This window comes from Peromyscus eremicus, chromosome 16_21, assembly GCF_949786415.1.
Source record: "Peromyscus eremicus chromosome 16_21, PerEre_H2_v1, whole genome shotgun sequence".
Taxonomy (NCBI): domain Eukaryota; kingdom Metazoa; phylum Chordata; class Mammalia; order Rodentia; family Cricetidae; genus Peromyscus; species Peromyscus eremicus.
This window is the reverse complement of record NC_081432.1, coordinates 35,735,342-35,753,430: the sequence shown is the minus strand read 5'-3', so window position 1 is coordinate 35,753,430 and position 18,089 is coordinate 35,735,342. Positions and strand designations below refer to the sequence as shown.

The 18,089-nt window shown below is 46.2% G+C and overlaps 1 protein-coding gene across 3 annotated transcripts in view; it reads right to left on the bottom strand.

Annotated features, from left to right (window-relative positions):
• Cracdl (CRACD like) overlaps positions 1–18,089 on the bottom strand; it is an 88,885-nt gene that overhangs the window by 25,327 nt on the left and 45,469 nt on the right. For all 3 annotated transcript variants that reach the window (XM_059281694.1, XM_059281692.1, XM_059281693.1), the window contains exons 3-6: positions 12,699–12,867; positions 7,062–7,197; positions 6,550–6,711; positions 3,556–3,765 (exon numbers count right to left, since the gene is read on the bottom strand). In XM_059281694.1, the coding sequence (XP_059137677.1) occupies positions 3,556–3,765; positions 6,550–6,711; positions 7,062–7,197; positions 12,699–12,867 (677 nt within the window). The remainder of the gene's footprint in view (positions 1–3,555; positions 3,766–6,549; positions 6,712–7,061; positions 7,198–12,698; positions 12,868–18,089) is intronic.

Genomic DNA, 18,089 nt, shown 5'->3' with positions numbered 1-18,089 from the left:
GCAATAGATTCACAATAAGATAGATTCAGATGTTTACAATGTGTGTAAAAGATAAGTAGGCTTGAAAGAGACAAAAAGGGTGATATATACAGTTATATAAACAAATACATAGTTTTAAAAAATAAAGTCTTTAAAGAGACAGTAAAATTAATATGAAAAATAAGCCACGTAAAGATGAATATTACACAGAGAATCTGGATTGTGTTGTCTTTGGGATTTTTAACTGCAGAAAAACATTTGATTGTAAAAGCTGTTGAGTTATGCCAAAATGTATATTTTAAAGGTACCTTGACTTCAAAATTTGGATATAAGGCCGGGCGGTGGTGGCGCACGCCTTTAATCCCAGCATTCGGGAGGCAGAGCCAGGCAGATCTCTGTGAGTTCAAGGCCAGCCTGGGCTACCAAGTGAGTTCCAGGAAAGGCGCAAAGCTACACAGAGAAACCCTGTCTCAAAAAACAAAAAACAAAACAACAAAAAAAAAAATTTGGATATAAGGATATGTTGCTTTGGAAAAGAGTCTCTGCTTTTGTTCCCACAGAAAGCCAAAGGCTATGGATTTGTTCCAGATTAAGATACATCAGGTTTGACCAGCCAAGACCCCCTGAAAGGTCTCTGATGACACCATGGCCCAGATGATCCAACATCCAGAATGGTTTCAAGGCAACTGGCTCAGACGATACAGCCTCATGGACTACTCCATGATCCTAAAATTTTCTTTGTGTCCCCATAAGATACAGCGCCCCCCTCCAGCAGGAAGTAGTAAGAGAAGCTATGCCCAAATTCCCAAATTATATGTAATTTTATTTTGTTAAGGTTAAAACTTTCCTTTTTGAAAAAAAAAGGGGGGGGGAAGTGCTGTGGGATGTTCTGTATGGCAAATGTGTTGCTGATTAGACAATAAATAAAACACTGATTGGCCATTGGCTAGGCAGGAATGTAGGCGGGACAAGGAGGAGAATAAAGCTGGGAAGTGGAAGGCTGAGTCAGAGAGACACTGCCAGCCACCATGATGACAAACAGCATGTGAAGATGCCGGTAAGCCACGACTCACGTGGCAAAGTACAGACTTATAGAAATGGATTAATTTAAGCTGTAAAAACAGTTAGCAAGAAGCCTGCCATGGCCATACAGTTTGTAAGCAATATAAGTCTCTGTGTTTGCTTGGTCGGGTCTGAGAGGCTGTGGGACTGGCAGGTGAGAGAGATTTGCCCTGACCGTGGGCCAGGCAAGAAAACTCTTAGCTAAAGTGCACCAAGATGAAGAGTCAGTTGAGGCTAGTGGCATACCCATGTCATCACGCCAGGAAGCAAGTTCCACGGTGCAGTGTGCAGCAGTCCCTGGGCAAAGGACCCTCTAAACCACGAGCAGCACGGTCTCTGTCTGAGCTCTGGGTCATGCATTTGGCAGCTCTTCCAGCCACCAGACCAGAACTAGTCATCCAGTCTCAGTGCTCCTATTAAAATGGAGTTGACAACATTCCCTGTCCCCGGCACTGCCTGGCTGGGCCTGAGGACCGAGTGGTGTAAGGTGTAATCCTTTACAGGCATTCTGCTCCAACTACAAGTAGAATTACACCAAAAGCATGGTTCTGTTAGCATGGGTGGCAGGACAAAACGCTGAGGTAATAACTGGCAGCTATCCCTTCCAACTTCTCCTGAGGTGGGGGCCGAGGGGCCCAGCCAAACATGTTTCAGCTTTGATAGCCAAGGTTTCACTGTGCAAAATAGAGGAGTTTTTTTTTCCGTTTAATAACAACACTATTTATTCTTTTTTTCCCTTGTTTTGTCTTTTTGCATTTTAGTGTGTATTTGTATGTGTGTAGGGTGTCTGTGTGTGTATATGTATGTTTGTTCATATGTGGGTATGTTATATAGATGCATATGTATATAGGTGCCTATGTACGTGATGTCTGGAATCATCCTCAATCCATCTTCCACCTCATTTATTGAGGCAGGGTCTCTCAATCAAATCCAGAGCTCACTGATATGGTTAGTTTCATATGCCAGCTTGCTCTGGGCTAGAATTACGGGGGGGACTGCCATGTACACACAACAGTTGCTTGGGTTCTGGGGATCCGAACTCTGGTCCTTACACTTGCATGACAACTACTGAGCCATCTATCTAGCCCCCCTCTTTTGCTCTAGAGCTTATAAAAGATTCAGAGCCTTAATGCCATGGAGTGGAGAATTTAGGCCCTGGTGACACAGCTCTGATTAGCCCAGCGAGGAGAGCAGCATGGATCAGAAGGGATTGCTATGGGAGCTCTGGGGATGCCTGTGTTTTGGGGCTTGGGTGAGACAGAGAACGCAGTCCCACATGCTATGAGGGATCAGATGAGGGGAAAGTAGGCTTCACTGTCGAGCAGAGCCTAAAGAATCATGAGGTCTCTACAGAAGTGTCCTGTGGCTGATCGGCAGCTCATGGGGCAGTATGTGTCCCCTTCCATCACTGGAGTAAGAGAGCACCTGAAAGCCTGATCTGGGGCAGGGGGAAGGCCTCTGTGGGAAGAGGAGCTTTAGGACCCAGAACAAAGTGGCTATGGATACTGATGGGCAGACCCTGCTAGCTAGCACAGCTCCTGAAGTGAATGAAAGGGCAGTGGGGAACGGTAGGAAAGTGTAGATACCGCTGAGAACTTGAGAGAGTCATGCCTGCTCTCTACCAAGCAGGGCAGGGGAAAAGAAATAAGGAGTTTAAATTAAGGACCAACTGGGTTTCCTTGTTTTCCCAGGCTGACTGACATCAGATTTTTGTCATAGTTATTTTACCAAATGGTACTCCAGGAGAAAGGCAAGTTCAAAACTAAAGAGAGTTTCAGCAATGTTGGGGGGTGGGGGTGGGGACAGCAAGAAGGGTTGCTACTTAGTGCCATTCTACATGAGTTCAGGCAGGTCTGGAGTTCCTGGAGTTCATCAAGTTCCCAGAGCATGTGGCTCTATATACTCATTGGACACAGTGAATGGACCCAGGTGCCTCCGGTACTGATTCCCGAGAAGTCAACCCTGTCAGCCTGTGTTTACAAAGCCCCTCTCACAGGCCAAACAGAAAAGTCACTCTCTTCAGGGAGTCCCTGACACCCAGGTGGGGCCTGCTGCTTGTCTCCAGCCCATGTGCCTAGCTTGTCGTGAAATCTTCAACACCCGCAACTGTGTCTTGAGGAAAGGACAGGGGAGATGTTACTCTCTACAAGTCCTTTTCAGGGTGATTCTTCTTGGCCATGCCTGCCCTGCCCCCTGCCCTCTAGAGCGGAGGCATCTCAGCCCTGTCAGGATAAGAGGAGTGAAGGAATGGAGTGTCTGTCAGGCTTGGCACATGACACAGTGGATTCTTGGTCTTTGTAGCATGAACAAATGCATGCAAGTATTAACGTCTGGGTAGGCTGTTCATGTAAGAGAGAGATGCCCGATTCAAGGTGCAAAAGATGAGCAAGACTAGCGTCTACAGTGTGGTTTTATCTACCATGGAGGTGCTCAAGATGGCTATGCGGCTAGGCAGTGGGTGGGGCTGTCGTGCCTGCCCATCCCACCCCTACACAGAGGAGGAAGGCCAATTACCGAAGACAGGCGCCTCATTTTACTTGATCTCTGGTTGCGGGGCTTAACCAGGAGCTTGTGTTTAGCTGCAGAGTTATCCAGGCAGGAGGAGATTTCTGGAGGGTGGCTGAAGTCAGCCACAGGTGCCAGGCTGCCATCCAAGGTCCGGGAGGAGACGGTGGCATCACTCGTGTGGTCAGGAGACTGTGGCCGCGATGAGGACACTAAGATCTTCACAGTACAAGGAACAAACACACCAAGCATTAATTTAGGGACAAAGGGTGGAGATTGCTGTCCTACCAACCCCTTTTTTTAGTGCACTTCCATGCTGTCTTTGGACTGTACCTGGGAGAGAATATTTCCAATTGGCTCTTGACAGAGAATGTTTTAGAACACCTCTTTAGAGCAAATGGCTGGGAGTCCAAAGGGTGGGGGCCAATCCTAAGGCCATGTGAACAGGGTTCTTTAACAGGAAGACTTTTCACTGCTGCTTTCACCAACAAAACAGAGTAGCCCAGTGTCTCCAGGAGTGGAGGGACCTGCTGATTTCATCAAGCCGGGACTGTGGCCCAGCAGTGAGATCTCACAGGAAAGGGCTGAGGCCCCTGCTCAGCCCTTCTCCTGGCGCTTCCTTTGTTCATTCTAAAGGGTCTCTAGAGCCTCCCAGGAGCTGGCTTCCAGTACCATATGGTGAGCTACAGATGTGTTACTAGTTTACACCTCAGCGGGGAGGAACTGACAGTCAGCAACAGCAAATGCGTTGCCATGGGGGAAGGGGCTTCTGGCAGCCATGTGGAAGAAAGAGAAACACCCTAAGACACCCGCCCATTGAAACATCAGAGTGCCTTGCGCTACTGAATCTGTATGTTCCATCCCACTGAATACAGTAAGCCCCGCCCCACTGAATACAGCAAGCCCCGCCCCACTCAATACAGCAAGCCCCGCCCCACTCAATACAGCAAGCCCCGCCCCACTCAATACAGCAAACCCTGCCCCAGTCAATACAGCAGGCCCCGCCCCACTCAATACAGCAAGCCCCTTGGGAATGCAAAAGTGTGTTTCAAGGCAAAGCATGGACTTTACAGCACACGCAGCCCTGATGAGGAGCAAGACACAGAGAATCTGCGATGTGCTGGACTTGAGAAGACCCCTGCCACCTTTAAACAAGCAAGCAAACACAGATAAACAAACAAAACACAAAACAAAAACCTGAACCTTTCTATTGGAGCACTGGACTAAATATTAGTGTTGCATATATATTTTCTGTTTGGTTGTTGAGATAAGGTCTCTCGATGCAGCCCTGGCTGTCCTGGAACTCAATATATAGACCAGGATGGCCCTGAATTTACATAGATCTGTCTGCGTCTGTCTCTCGGGTACTGGGATTAAAGCTGCACGCCACCATTCCCAAATTTTGGTTTCCTATGATGACAGTAGACTAGATACACTATCGAGTAACTGGTAAAACCCTCAGAATTCATTTTAAAATATAAAGTGATAACCAGAGGAATAAAAGATTAGGTAAGTGCTCGCCCAGCACAAGTGACCCCCATTTGGCTAATTAAAATCTGTGCACTGCAGTGGCCATCGGGTTTGGGGCTGAGTTCCATCTTCAATGAATGAAGCTGCTCCTCCTGCCTGATCCAGCCAATCCAGACAAAACCAGCTGCTGTGAAAGGCAGAGGCTCAAGGGTTACAGGAAGTCAAAGATGAGTCAGCAGCAGGTTGCTCCCAACAGGAATCTCCTCACCACAGAGCCTGGCACACACAACCAAATCTCATCTGGGAAAGGGATAACAGAATTGTACTTGGGGGTGTTTTAAGGTGCTAACAGGTGCAGTTTTAACTCCACAGAGTAAGGCGACAGGACAGACCACCTTCTCTTCATCTAGCCCTTCCTGAAGTTGGAGAGCTGGTGTGGGTAGCCTTCTGCCCCTAGACCCAGCTCCTACTGTGAGCAGGGATATGCTTACCCTGAAGCTAAATTCTGGGAGTAATTCTCTGGGCAGCTCCACGGGAGTTCCCAACCCTAGAGCTGACTTAAAATCAGCCACATCCCAGTCTTGACTTTTCATTAGTAATATTCTGGGAGCTCACAAATACCAAAAACAAAACAAAGCAAAACAAAAAAACAACAAAAAAACACAAAAAACCAGCTAGTGTGCATGCAGGGGAGAGAGAATATCTCCGAAGCCAAGAGTTACCGAAGTTGAGAAGTTACTGAATACAATTCCAAGCAATCCAGAAGTGGTAACTCTACAGTTCCATTGTAAGCAATGCCCGGGCCAGGCCAGGGGCAGTGTGATCCAAGTACGCCCAAGGCAGGTGTGCTGCACATCTCTCAGACACCAACTCTGTCCTTTGTTTTTCATAGGTCAACATAATTTGGATCATTTCAATTCCGTCTGCCCTCAGCAAGAATGCTTATTAGTATGGAGAAAATGGCCATCTGTTTTATCATTTATATATGAATACATTATACGGATGTCAATGTTCTTACCACAAACCAAAATGGCATCATGAGCGTGCCGGGGTGTTTATTCATGAGATGGAGTCTATGGGGAGGGCAGTATTTAGGATTACTTCTCCAGTAACTACGGTCAGGCCCTGCTGGTCAAACTTCATGGGTTGCCTTGTTTCCCAGGGGGTCCCATGTGACTTGCCCAAACCAACAGGTTTCTTCCGGTTGTGACTGGGACTTAGAGCTGAATGCTACTAAGTGTTTACTGTTGTTCACTTTGTCCTCTGGCCAATGTCGTGACAGCAGGGAAAGGCAGAGGTAGCTAGTTCCCTTTTCAGTGGCATTCTGGATCTGGGCATCTGCTCAGACAAGACAAGGCACAGAGCAGATGGCATCAGAGTGACCACACAACCACATGACATGATAGTGCGCAGTCTCCTTCATTCACAGAGATCTTGTGGGGAGACACGGGGGGGGGGGGGGGCTCCAGAATTTTAGCAACGCTTAGTGGCAGGTGGGATGGAAACGTTTGGGGGCGCACATATTGCACTTGCCTTTATAGTTGGGCTTGGACCCACATCATGCAGCAGGGACATCTCTGGGGGGCTCCGGGGCAGTCCGTCATCCTCAGAGCTCATACCAGTCTCCTCTGCCCTCTTGGTAGGAATGCCTCCTGGAGGCGGGGGCCCCATCTTCACATTACATTGTATCTTTAACTAGGTTGAAGGAACGCAGTCATTCTTAGCATTTCCATCAATAACACCCAGCAACAAGTCTTCCTGCTCTGATTCATTCATTCGGGAAATAACGTCAGCACCCTTGCATGACGCAGAGCACCGGCCTGAATAATTGCCTGTCCCCAGTTCCCTCACTGATGTCCTTATCGATCAGGCACTCACCAACAGGGCATCCGCATATGACTAACTTGCCTGCCCCAGGAGAACTGTGAAGACCCTGTGTCTCTACCTTCAATTGTATCAAACTGCTAAGCTGAAATCTCTTAGGGACTTCTGGATTAATTAACCCTGGACAGACACCCAAGCCACAGTGCCCAGCCAACACTTACCTGCAAGGCCTTGATCCGGTCACACACATTTTCTTGGGAAAACACCCGCACAGGCCGAGCAGGGTCCTGCCCCGATTCAGGAAAGAAAATACTGTCGTGTGAAAGGGCACGGTTGCCCAGAGTGCCCCTGGACTCCCTAGGATAAAAAGAGTCACTGTGAGCTTTTGCCCACCTCCATCTGTCCCTGATCCTAGGGACTTAGAGGGAGAAAGAGGGTGCATGAGTGGCATGTCCTCCCAGAAGCCCTCTGTCACGCATAGTTAGCAGCTGTCTATTTGTCCCTGTCCCTGTCAAACACTAGTCAGAACACTCTACAGAAGGGCATTTCCCTAAGACATTTGAAGGTTGTAGGAGATTTTTTTTTTTTTTTTGATTAGTGGAAAAAAACAAAGTTTGATGGTGTGAGGTCCAAGACAGCAAGCCTTAGGGAGGGAAGGCTGGTGCTGGCTGGGTTCTGTGGGAATCTGTCTCAGATGTCCTGGGAGGGTAAGGTTACAGACTGGGCTAAGCTAACGTGTAGCCCCCCCCCCCCTAAGCTGGAGGCCATTGGCACAGCAGCATCTCCCCAAGATGGTCCAGATCACACGTCTATGGCCCATTTGAAACAAGAACTGCCAGTCTGCAGAGATGGGCCCTGTTTGATGATCTGGCATGGTGTGTATACCCTTCCACTGTGCTTGTGACCCGAAGCATGGCAGCCCGGCTCCAAGCCCAAGGACGTGATTTGGAACTGAAATCACAGGGCACTCATAAAATGCTCTCAGAGGATGTGGGAATTAGCTGTCAGACTTCCCTAGCCTCCTAAATAATAGGTGGAAGGAGATGACTGAGACCACTGGTTAAGGAAGGAAAGCCGCCTCTGTATGCACGGGACATCTTGTGCACACCAGCTCCACCCTGACCTCCTTGGGCATCCTGTCATCTATGGGGCACTGGGGACTCTGAGGTGTGGCCCATCCCACTGCATATCCAACTGTGTTAGTAGTGCTCTATTGAGCACCCCAGCTCAAAGGTGTTTCCTCTCTAGGCTGTAGTAGCAAGCTTGCAAGTGGAAATCCAGAGTGCCCAGATGGTGTATCTTCACAGGCCCTCAGAAGGACTCAGCCCAGAAAGCACACACTAACAGTGACTCTCAGTGCTAAGGCTGTACATACACACACCTAGGTTTACTCCCTACAGTCAACACCCTGGGTCCACCCCCTAGAAACCATAACTCCTGGCCAAATACCTCCAGTCCAGATGTAACTAGGTAGGGGCAGCAGGAAGAGGAAAACCCACCAGAGGCCACAGGCACATAGTCGTTCATGATTGCAATATTATGTGTGTCCTTCAGCAGGTATCAAATCAAAGGCGCTACGGTGTGTGTGATGGAGGGCTGGGCGGGTGACCGAGGGGAGGAGGACTCGGAACTGGCATGGGCTTACCAGAGGACACTGAGTGGAAACTGAACACGTGGAATAGGGTGTGGACCATCAGCTGTGTTGAGTGGAGGGTGGGTACATATGCAAATAGGCAGTGAGCATGTGCACATGCCTGCTAAGAATTTTTTAAATAAAAAAGAAATGGTACCTGGAAGATACATGAGAGTGGTATGTTTCTTTAAGTGGGAAGGACAGAACTAGACGGGGAAACAGGGTCAAAGGTAACAACGTTTTCAATTTTGTCTTTGGAACTGTTTTGTGTTACACAACAAGACACAAAAAACAATCAAAAAGGGAAGTCGCTAAGTCTAGGAAAACAAAGACAAAAACAAAAAAAGAAGCCTAACTTTCTGGCAGACATGAGGGCACATGCTTGTAATCCCAGCACTGGGGAGGCAGAGGCAGGAGGATCCTTCTGGGAAAGGGGAAAGAGAAGTTACTATGGTATAGAAGGAAAACAGTAATTTTGTTAAAAGTCCAAGGTTTTCAGTCTAACAGGAAATAGAATACGAAGAAATAAAAGTAAAAAACTTCATCTTTCCTGGAATTGGAAGTGTCAGTGAGTGAATTGCTCAGGATTCTCTTAAAAATAAACCCATTTCCTACTTCAACCCACGAGAGGTCTACAAGAGACGACAGTCAACTAGCAATCATGGCCACTGAATCACGACCACACTGTGATCTCTGAGACAACTTCACCTTAAAAGGAAGGAAACGTGGTTTGTGAAAACGATCCAAGCCAGGAAATATCCAGTGTTAGCCTGGAATCACTCACTGCACAGGAAAGCAAGGGACCTCTCCGAGATGGCTGGGCTCATGACCAAAGGGCTAGGGAACTAATCGGAAGTGACCCTTGATAGCTCAGCATGAGACAATGAATAAAGACTACTGTGGGTCAAAGCACATCCAATATATTCAAAATCTGTGTTTGGAGTTGATATGTGGCTCGGTTGGTGCAGTGCTTGCCTAGCAAGCGCAAGGCCCTGGGTCCAATCTGCAGTACCACATAAAAATGGTTGTGGTGGCACACACCTATAATCCCAGCGTTCTGAAGATGGAGGGAACGTCAAAAGTTCAGAATTGTCCTTGGTTACATAAAGCATTTGAGGCCAGTCTGGGTTACATGAAATTCTGTCTGAATAAAATAAAATAAATAAATATTTTTAAAAACCAGCTGTGTTCACAATGATCCTTTAGTGGGGGGGGGGAGGAATACCTAATATTTTGGTTGCTATTAGAAGGTGTGAAGGTATCAGGTACTATTCTGGAAGTGGAGCAAACAAGCATCATTCTGTTTTCCCGGAATAGATTGTGTTTTAGGCTATCATGAAGTTGACAAAGGAAAGCTATTTTTTTTATTTCAAATTTATTTAATTTACATGTATATAAGGGTTTGCCTACACATATGTACAACACATGAACACCTGGTGCATGAGGGGGTCAGAAAAGGACATTAGATCTCCCGGAACTGATGTTACAGATGGTTGTGAGCCACCATGTAGACACTGGGCACTAAACCCAGATCCTCTGCAGGAGTAGCAAATACTCAACTGCTGAGCCATCTCTCCAGCCCCTGATATAGGACAGTTCTTCATAGAAGAAACTCGGCTAGCAAAATGTAAAGAGAATGAAGACTTAGGAACGTCACAGTTTTGCACTGAGGAAATGGACCGTCCACATGTTAACAGCATCAGGTGAAGGTTGCTGTAATGTTGACACTGGTCACCCAGGATTCAGCGCTTAATTGCAACATCAATAGAGATACCCAGAAAGTATGGGCCTCTTCATACGTCAGGGGCAGCTCAAGCTCAGTGTGCCTCTAGAGCAGTGGTTCCCAACCTTCCTAACGCTGTGACCCTTTAATACAGCTCCTCACGTTGTGGTGAACCCCCTGCCCCCAACCATGAAGCTATTTTTGTTGTTACTTCATAACTGTAAATTTTGCTACTGTTATGAATCATAATGTAAATAGCTGATATACAGGATATCTGATAGGTGACCCTCCCAAGGGGTTGGGACCCGCAGGTTGATCAACATGACCTTCTACAGAATTGGGAGGACACAGGCTGGCTCAAGTGTACTGGGAGCAGATGCAGAGAGAGAGAGCAGCGCGTTCTGTAGGCAAAAGGATCCAGAGGGGGCTGTCACCCATGAAGCCAGCACCAAGACACCCCAGCACAGGACCTGGACTGCCTATGGCCTTGTGGAAGTTGCTGCAGAGGCTGGTGGCAGATTCTCACAGAGACTGAAGGAAGGGTCTCTTCCTCGGTGCTGACCTTGAAAAATGTCATTGTTCCTTCCAGGAACTCACTGTAATCCATCTCTAATCACCTTTAAATTTTTCTTTTTATTTGATCCTTAATTATGTATGTGGTGTGTGTGTGTGTGTGTGTGTGTGTGTGTGTGTGCGTGTGAGTACAAGTGTCTGTAAGTACAGGTAGGTTCCCATAGAGGCCAGAGGGGTTGAATCTTGGGTGCTGGAGTCAGGCAGCTGCAAGCCACCCGCTGAGAACCCAACTCAGGTGCCTGTGTAAGTAGTCTGCAATCTTAACGGCCAAGCTGTCTTTCCGCCAGCACCCCACCATCGTCCCTTCCTTATTAACGAATGTCAATCACGTTCCCACCAGGTGCAGGTCATAGACAGGTATCAAGGGTTCTCCTGTCCCCACTTTCCCTGGGTTCCCACGAGAAGGAGCACTTCCCCAGAGCCTGGCCCTCGGGCCATGCTCCTGTTTGGGGCTGGGTGGATCACTCCAGGTTTGTTTCTGAACACCAGGAGGTGGGGGGTGGGCATCAGAGTTCTCCTGGGGCTAGCCAGGACTGCCCCTCCTGCACCCCCACAATTGCGCACAGTCTTACAAGGTACCCACGTGCCCACTCTGCTTCTAGCTAGCTCTGGGAGGAGGGGGAGGGGACGCAAACCCTGATCTTCCATCTTCAGTCATCTGGTGCCACCAAGTGGTCAGTGCAATTTCTCCGCCTCGAGAGACAGGCTGCCCCGCCCCCGGCTCCGGAGCGCTACCATTCTTTCTGGCATTTTACCCCGAAATGTTTCAAAGACGTTACAAGCTGCCTTCTCTCCTCCTCAGTCCAGAATATGGCTGGGGAGGTAATGGGGGCAGGCAACATAAGTGCACTGTGATGAAGCACAAGTTAGAAAATCAAAGTCCTGCCCTCGAGAGCTACCTGAGTGTCCATTTCCAGAGCGTCTGCATTTATTTAGCCCAGACAACAAGAAACCTTTTTTTCTCCATCTGCTGGCCTTGGTCTAGCGCATGTGCCCTTATTCGATCAGTCAGCCTTTAAGTCCAGAGAGATGTATTGTGTCCCAGGTCCTTGAGCATTCTTGGTTACATTAAACCAGGGCCCCGCAGCCCAATCCTGCCCTCTCTGCCATGTGATACTGGGCAGGCTCCTAGACTGCTTGTGGCTGATTTTGCTCATTTCTGTGATGGTTCATGGCATTGTCTCATACAGCTACTGTGTGTTTAACAAACATATCTCTGTGTGTGTGTGTTGGGGGGGTTTAGGTTGGTGCACACATGCCAGTGTCCAGGTGCATGTCACAGGGCAACCTTAGGTGGCAGTCCCTGCCTTTCAGCCTGTTGATGTTCACCACTGCCCCTAGGCCAGCTCACTCATGAGCTTCTGGAGAGTCCCCTGTCTCTGTCTCTCATCTGGCTATAGGAGCTCTGGAATTATAGACCTACATGGAACCATCTCCCTAGGCCTCACTGTGAACTTACAGGTTTTTAGATTTTTAAAATTTTATTTTACACATATGAGTGATTTGCACATACGCACCACATGCGCATGCCTAGCAGCCTTAGAGGTATTATGTACCTCAGAATGGATGGCTGTGAGCCATAATGTGGGTGCTGAGAACCAAACCCTAGTCCTCTGCAAGAGCAACACATGCTCTTAACCACTGAACTACCTCTCCAGCCCCAGTTACTGTGAACTTTTAAATACTCATGGCACCCAGCGGGTAGAACTACACAATCAGGTTTCTCCCACCTTCCTCCACCCCGTGCTTGAAAAGTTAACAAATGCACCACATACTGAGGAGCTCCTAAGGGGATCACCCAGGATGGGAGGAGGCTCAGGAGCCTGACCAGTTATTAAGGCACTGAAGTAAGAGTGCTGGACATCTCCTGTGCCCACTGTCCCCTCCTCCTTGAGGATCACAAGCCAGATGCACGTGAAAGCAACTTACTCCAGCTCATCTTCGGAGTCATAGCCCACCGGCCCCGACTCGATGGGAATGACCTCGCTCTTGGCCTGATTTTGCTTCCAGGTGCTGTTTCCCGTGGATGAAGGCGATTCTTTTCTCTTCTTCTTCCCAAACAACTTCTTAAACGTTTTAAATTTGGATTTTTTCTTTCCTATACAGATGAAAAGAAAAAAAAAAAAAGAAAGATTAGCAGGAATGTGTGTCAGAGTGCAGGCGTGTGATGGGCACAGGTAACAAGAAATCAAGGACTCAACGTACCAGAGAGAGAAACACATGACCTAAGGTCTGCGCCTCCCAAACAAATATTGGTTTCTATCTTTTAAAACATTAAAATTGTATGTGTACAGATGTTTTGCCTGGGTGTGTGTCTGTGCAACATGTGCACGCACCGGCCAAAGAGACGTGATGAGGGCTTCAGATTCCCCAGGACTGGAGTTACAGATGGTTGTGAGCTGCTATGGGGGCACTGGGATTTGAATGTGGGTCCTTTGGAAGAGCGGCCAGTGCTCTGAATCTCTCCAGCCCCCTTGTTTTCCATCTTTAGGATATCAGTATATGAACCAAGAACGCTGGAGCATGATCAATAAATCAAAACCCAAGCGACCTTCCTCTTACCGGATACCATGTTCTTTAAGTCTCTGGAATATGCATACTATTTCATACATAACGTACATATAACGTGCCAGATGAGGCAAAGGTGTATGATAACCTAAGTTATTTTCTTAGAAAATATATACGTTATTTTTTTTAAGGATTCATTTTATTTTTAAAATTGGGTGTTGGGGTGGGTGAGAAAAATGAGCAAACCATGGCTATCCCTACAGTAGAGAGGTTGTGTCCAGGCCGAGCTCCTCGGCTGTCACTTCATTCTTTCCCACGGGGTCTATCAGACTCAGGAGCCCATGACATCACCAGGGCAACCCAGCCATGTTCACTACTTCCCTTCTGAGTATTTGTCAGATGGGACAGCAGGAGGAAACAGAGTCAGAGAGCACAAGCATGCTGTGTGACCCGGCAGAAGTTTGCTGAAACGGTCTAAGACTGCTTTATAAGTTTACAAATGGAATCAATTTGAAATATAAGGGAGGGTATTCCTAATTGTCTTTGTGTTAAAGCCCCCTTGGAAGTTCACCTCGCCTTCATCTGAGATTCTGCCAGCAAGACTGGAGCAAACGTCTCTCCTCGGGGGACAACGTTCTACGGCAGGTTTTTATCTCCAGTGGAAACTTCCTTTGACATCTCAAAATGTTTATCTTGCATGCAGATGGTTCTCCATCAGAGGTTATGTTGAAAGACTCCCAGGAGGTCTTTGCATTTGATAGGGACACCACCTGGCCTTCCAACAGTCAACAAATTATTAGGTGTCCCCAGAGACCTGAACAAATAAATGGCCTTCCTGTCTTGACACCCAGGTGTGCTTAGGACATGAACAGCGGGGGTAGGAGATGGCTACAAAGAGCAGAATGCAACAGCTGTGCCCTTTCATGCCACCTGTAGCTCCGGCTTCAGGTGGCCTGGCGCCCTCTTCTGGCTTCTGCAGGCACTGCATGTATATAGACACCTAAATCAGTTTAATCACAAGGACCTAAAGAGTTCATCGGCCATCTCGTTTGTTTTTATTTCTTCCTCTCCTAAGATTAGTGACCCGACTTCTCAAACAGCTACAGAACTGATCCACTTTCCTACTTCTTCAGTCTGTTCTGTTGCTTCTCATATCTAGGGATTTCTATACGTTTTAAATTTTCAAATTTACTGGCAAAAAGGCTGGGCGTCGGCAGGATCTGTTAGTGCCTCCTTTTTCATGTCTAGGGTTAATTATCTGTACCTCCTCCTTCTTCCTAGGTCAACTGTACTGATGACTTGTGAAAAGTCTCTCCAGCATGCTGGGTAAGAGCTCTACCACTGAGCAACACCCCCAGGCCCAGACTTGCTATTTTATTTTTTAAAGGTTCTTTTGATGAAAGCCTACAATTTTTAAAACTGTCCCTGCTTCGCCAATAAATACATTTCATTTTAGTTCTCTCTAGACCTGTTAAGTTCTACGCATTATAAAAGTTTGCATTTTCATCATTATTTGGTTAAAGTATTTTCTGATTTCCATGATCGTACCTTTTTAGATCTGTGAGTTATACAGAAAGGCAGGTCTTCATTTCCAAGCACTTGGCAACCTCCTCTCTCTTTGTTATTAACTTCACTGTAGTGAGATCATGCACTCTGAATTGTGTTCCACTCCAATCTGTTAAGACTTACTTACTGCTCACCATATTGACGTTTCCATATACTGCCCATAACGCACGGAGAGCAATGCATTTTCCTGTCTGTTTTAAAGATGACAATTTGGACACTGCCATTTTCATTTTGTTTTTATATTTCATCTCTCTACTAATTTTTTAAAATAAATTCATCCTAACAATATCAGAGAGGGGGGTTATTTATCTTTCTTTAGCTGTCAATTTCTACTTCACAACTTTTAAGGGTCTATCAGTGGCAAACTTAGGTCTCTGACAGCATCTCTGTTTCTCCCTCAGTTCTGACATACATCCTTCTCGGGTTTGGCCTTCTAGGTCGGTAGTTATTTTTTCTTTTTTTTTTCTTTTTTTTTTTTTTTTTAAAGATTTATTTATTATGCATACAATGTTCTGCCTGCATGTATGTCTGCACACCAGAAGAGGGCGCCAGATCTCATTACAGATGGTTGTGAGCCACCATGTGGTTGCTGGGAATTGAACTCAGGACCTCTGGAAGAGCAGTCAGTGTTCTTAACCTCTGAGCCATCTCTCCAGCCCGGTAGTTATTTTTTCTAACGAGTCACAGTTTCATGGGCTCCCCTGTATCGTTAGAAGTCAGCCATCACTTTTCCCTTCCCTCCTGTGAAGGTAACCCCTCACTTCCTGGGACTTAAGATTTCTAATCTGAGCTTTGGCTTTCTACATCTTCCCCTTTGTATTTTTACTGCCCTTTAATTATCCCTCCTAGGAGACAGACACTGGGTTTCCTTTATTTACTTGATTAATTTATTTTTATTTAGGTGTATGTGTTTGTACAAACGCAGTGCCTTCAGCGGCCAGGAGAGGGTGCCAGATGGCCTGAAGCTGGAGTTTCAGGTGGCCTTGTTGGGAACTGAACTGGGTCCTCTGCAAGAGCAGCAAATGCTCTTCACGGCTAAACCATCTCTCCAGGCCCTCACTGGGCATCTTAAATCTGTGGACCAGGCTATTTTTTTTTTAAAACAATCCTAGAAACTTCCTGGGCATCCTCTCCTCTCTGAGCTTGTGAGAATGCATGCTGCAGGCTATCGCTTAGCTCTGCCTTTGTCTTCTTTGCCGTTTCCCATCTTTTCATCGTTCCACTCTGCATTTGATACGATTCCCTGTGATCTTAACCCGGTGTAAACTGCTCTTGATCTGAACACTGAAGTTTTACTAATTATATTCACTTTTAAAAATCCACTTGTTTTTAAAAACTGCAGTATCGTTTAAATTATTTTAAATTATGGTAAAGAAAAAAAAAATCACTCTTGTATCTGTAGAGCAGCACAATTACTTCCTCAATCCAGATGCAGAACATCAGTCTGTACCATCTCCTCATGCTTCCCACCCTTGACATGCAGCCGTTCATGGCTCTGCTCTTATTTAGAGTTTCAGGTCAAGTCACAGTGTGTAGATCGGGTCTCAGTATACAGTCTTTCCCTTAAAAACTCATTTACATTGTTATTATATATCAGTAGTTTGTCCTTTTTATTGCCCAGTAGTATTCCATTATATAGATAAACTGATTGGTTGACTGGGCACATGACTTTTGGCAATGACGAATAAAGTCACTTTCAGTTCCTGTGTGAACCTTAGGTTTTCATTGCCTTTTGGTTAATACTTCTGTGTAGGGGTGCATGTTATATATAGGGTGTGTGTCTTATATTTTTGTTTTCTTAATAGTGTTTTTGCAGAGAAAAAGTTTTAAATTTTGATGAGGTTCCATTCATAAAATTTTCTTTTACAAATTAAGGTGTTGAATCTAAGAACTCTGGTCTAACTGTGGGTAAGAAATGTTTTCTCTTAGCCTCCTTATGAAGGATTAGGGTCTAAATGCATGTCTGTAGCACACTTTGAGCTGTTTCGGATCATCGGTGAGGCGCAGATCGATGATGCTTTTTGCTTCCTTTCTCTCTCTGTTTCCTTCCTGCTCTCCCTTCTCTTTCCTCTGTTATTAATTTTATTTTATCTTATTTTATGAATGTTTTGCCTGCATGTGTGTAAGTATACCACGTGCAGGCATCAGACCTCCTAGAACTGGAGTTACAGATGGTTGAGTCACCATGTGGCTGCTGGGGATTGAACTCAGGTCCTCTGCAAGAGCAAGTGTTCTAACTGCTGAGCCAGCTCTTCCCTGGTTTGTTCCAGCCCCTCTTCTTTGGTTGTTTGTTTGTCTGTTTGTTTGTACAGGGTCTTACTGCATCCCACGCTGGCCCTGAACTTCCTATGTAGCTGAGGATGACCTTCCATGCCTCAAGTTCCCATTTTTACCTCCCAAGTGCCCTACTCTAAGTAGGACAGTTGGGCAGTCTTTTGAGAAAACAGTTTGCTTCTGCATAGTACCTGGATCATCATGTCTGATCTGGAAGCACCGCTGACCCAAGTTCAAGGGTCGAGGTTCTCTGGGTCATCCAACTGAAGCTACAAATTTACCAGAGGGCTGACTTACCTGTGGTTCACACCCACTCTACCTTTGCAGCTTCTATTAGACGGTCCCCTCAGATCCTGTATCTCACTTCTACCCACCCCTCACATCTTACCCCACAAGAAAATGAGACTCAAAATTTCAGAGTAAAAGACTAAAGGAAAATGTGCTCACCCATCTTTCTGAGTTACCATTTTCCTTTCCACTCATGTTATCATCTAGAATTTTCAAAACTGAAGGTGGAAAAGTTGCTCTGATTACAGTAAGTCCACTATTATTTGAAACAAAAATACAGTATCTAGATTCTCTCATTTTCTAAGATTGATTCCTTATGGTGACCTATGTAGACCAAACTGGCATCTACTGAAGCTCTTTGGGGGGAAACGAAATACTTACTATAATATTTTCTTATTTTAAAAAGCAATAATTCAGCGTTCCATGATACAATACAATTTGAATGACCATTTTCCCCACTGAGGGTTAATCTTACAGTACCCTCACCTCATATTTGGATTTACTTGGTACCTACTGAAATATGAGCAGAAAAGTGGTCCTAATATAAAGTGAGCAATCCTTCTTCACATAGGAAATAGAGTGTTCACTGGGATGAGTATCTAAAGGCAGCAGCCGGCCATCGGGTTTAATGTTTAATGTTACTGGAAGTTATTTTTCTTGACCTAAGTCAAAGAAAATCACTCC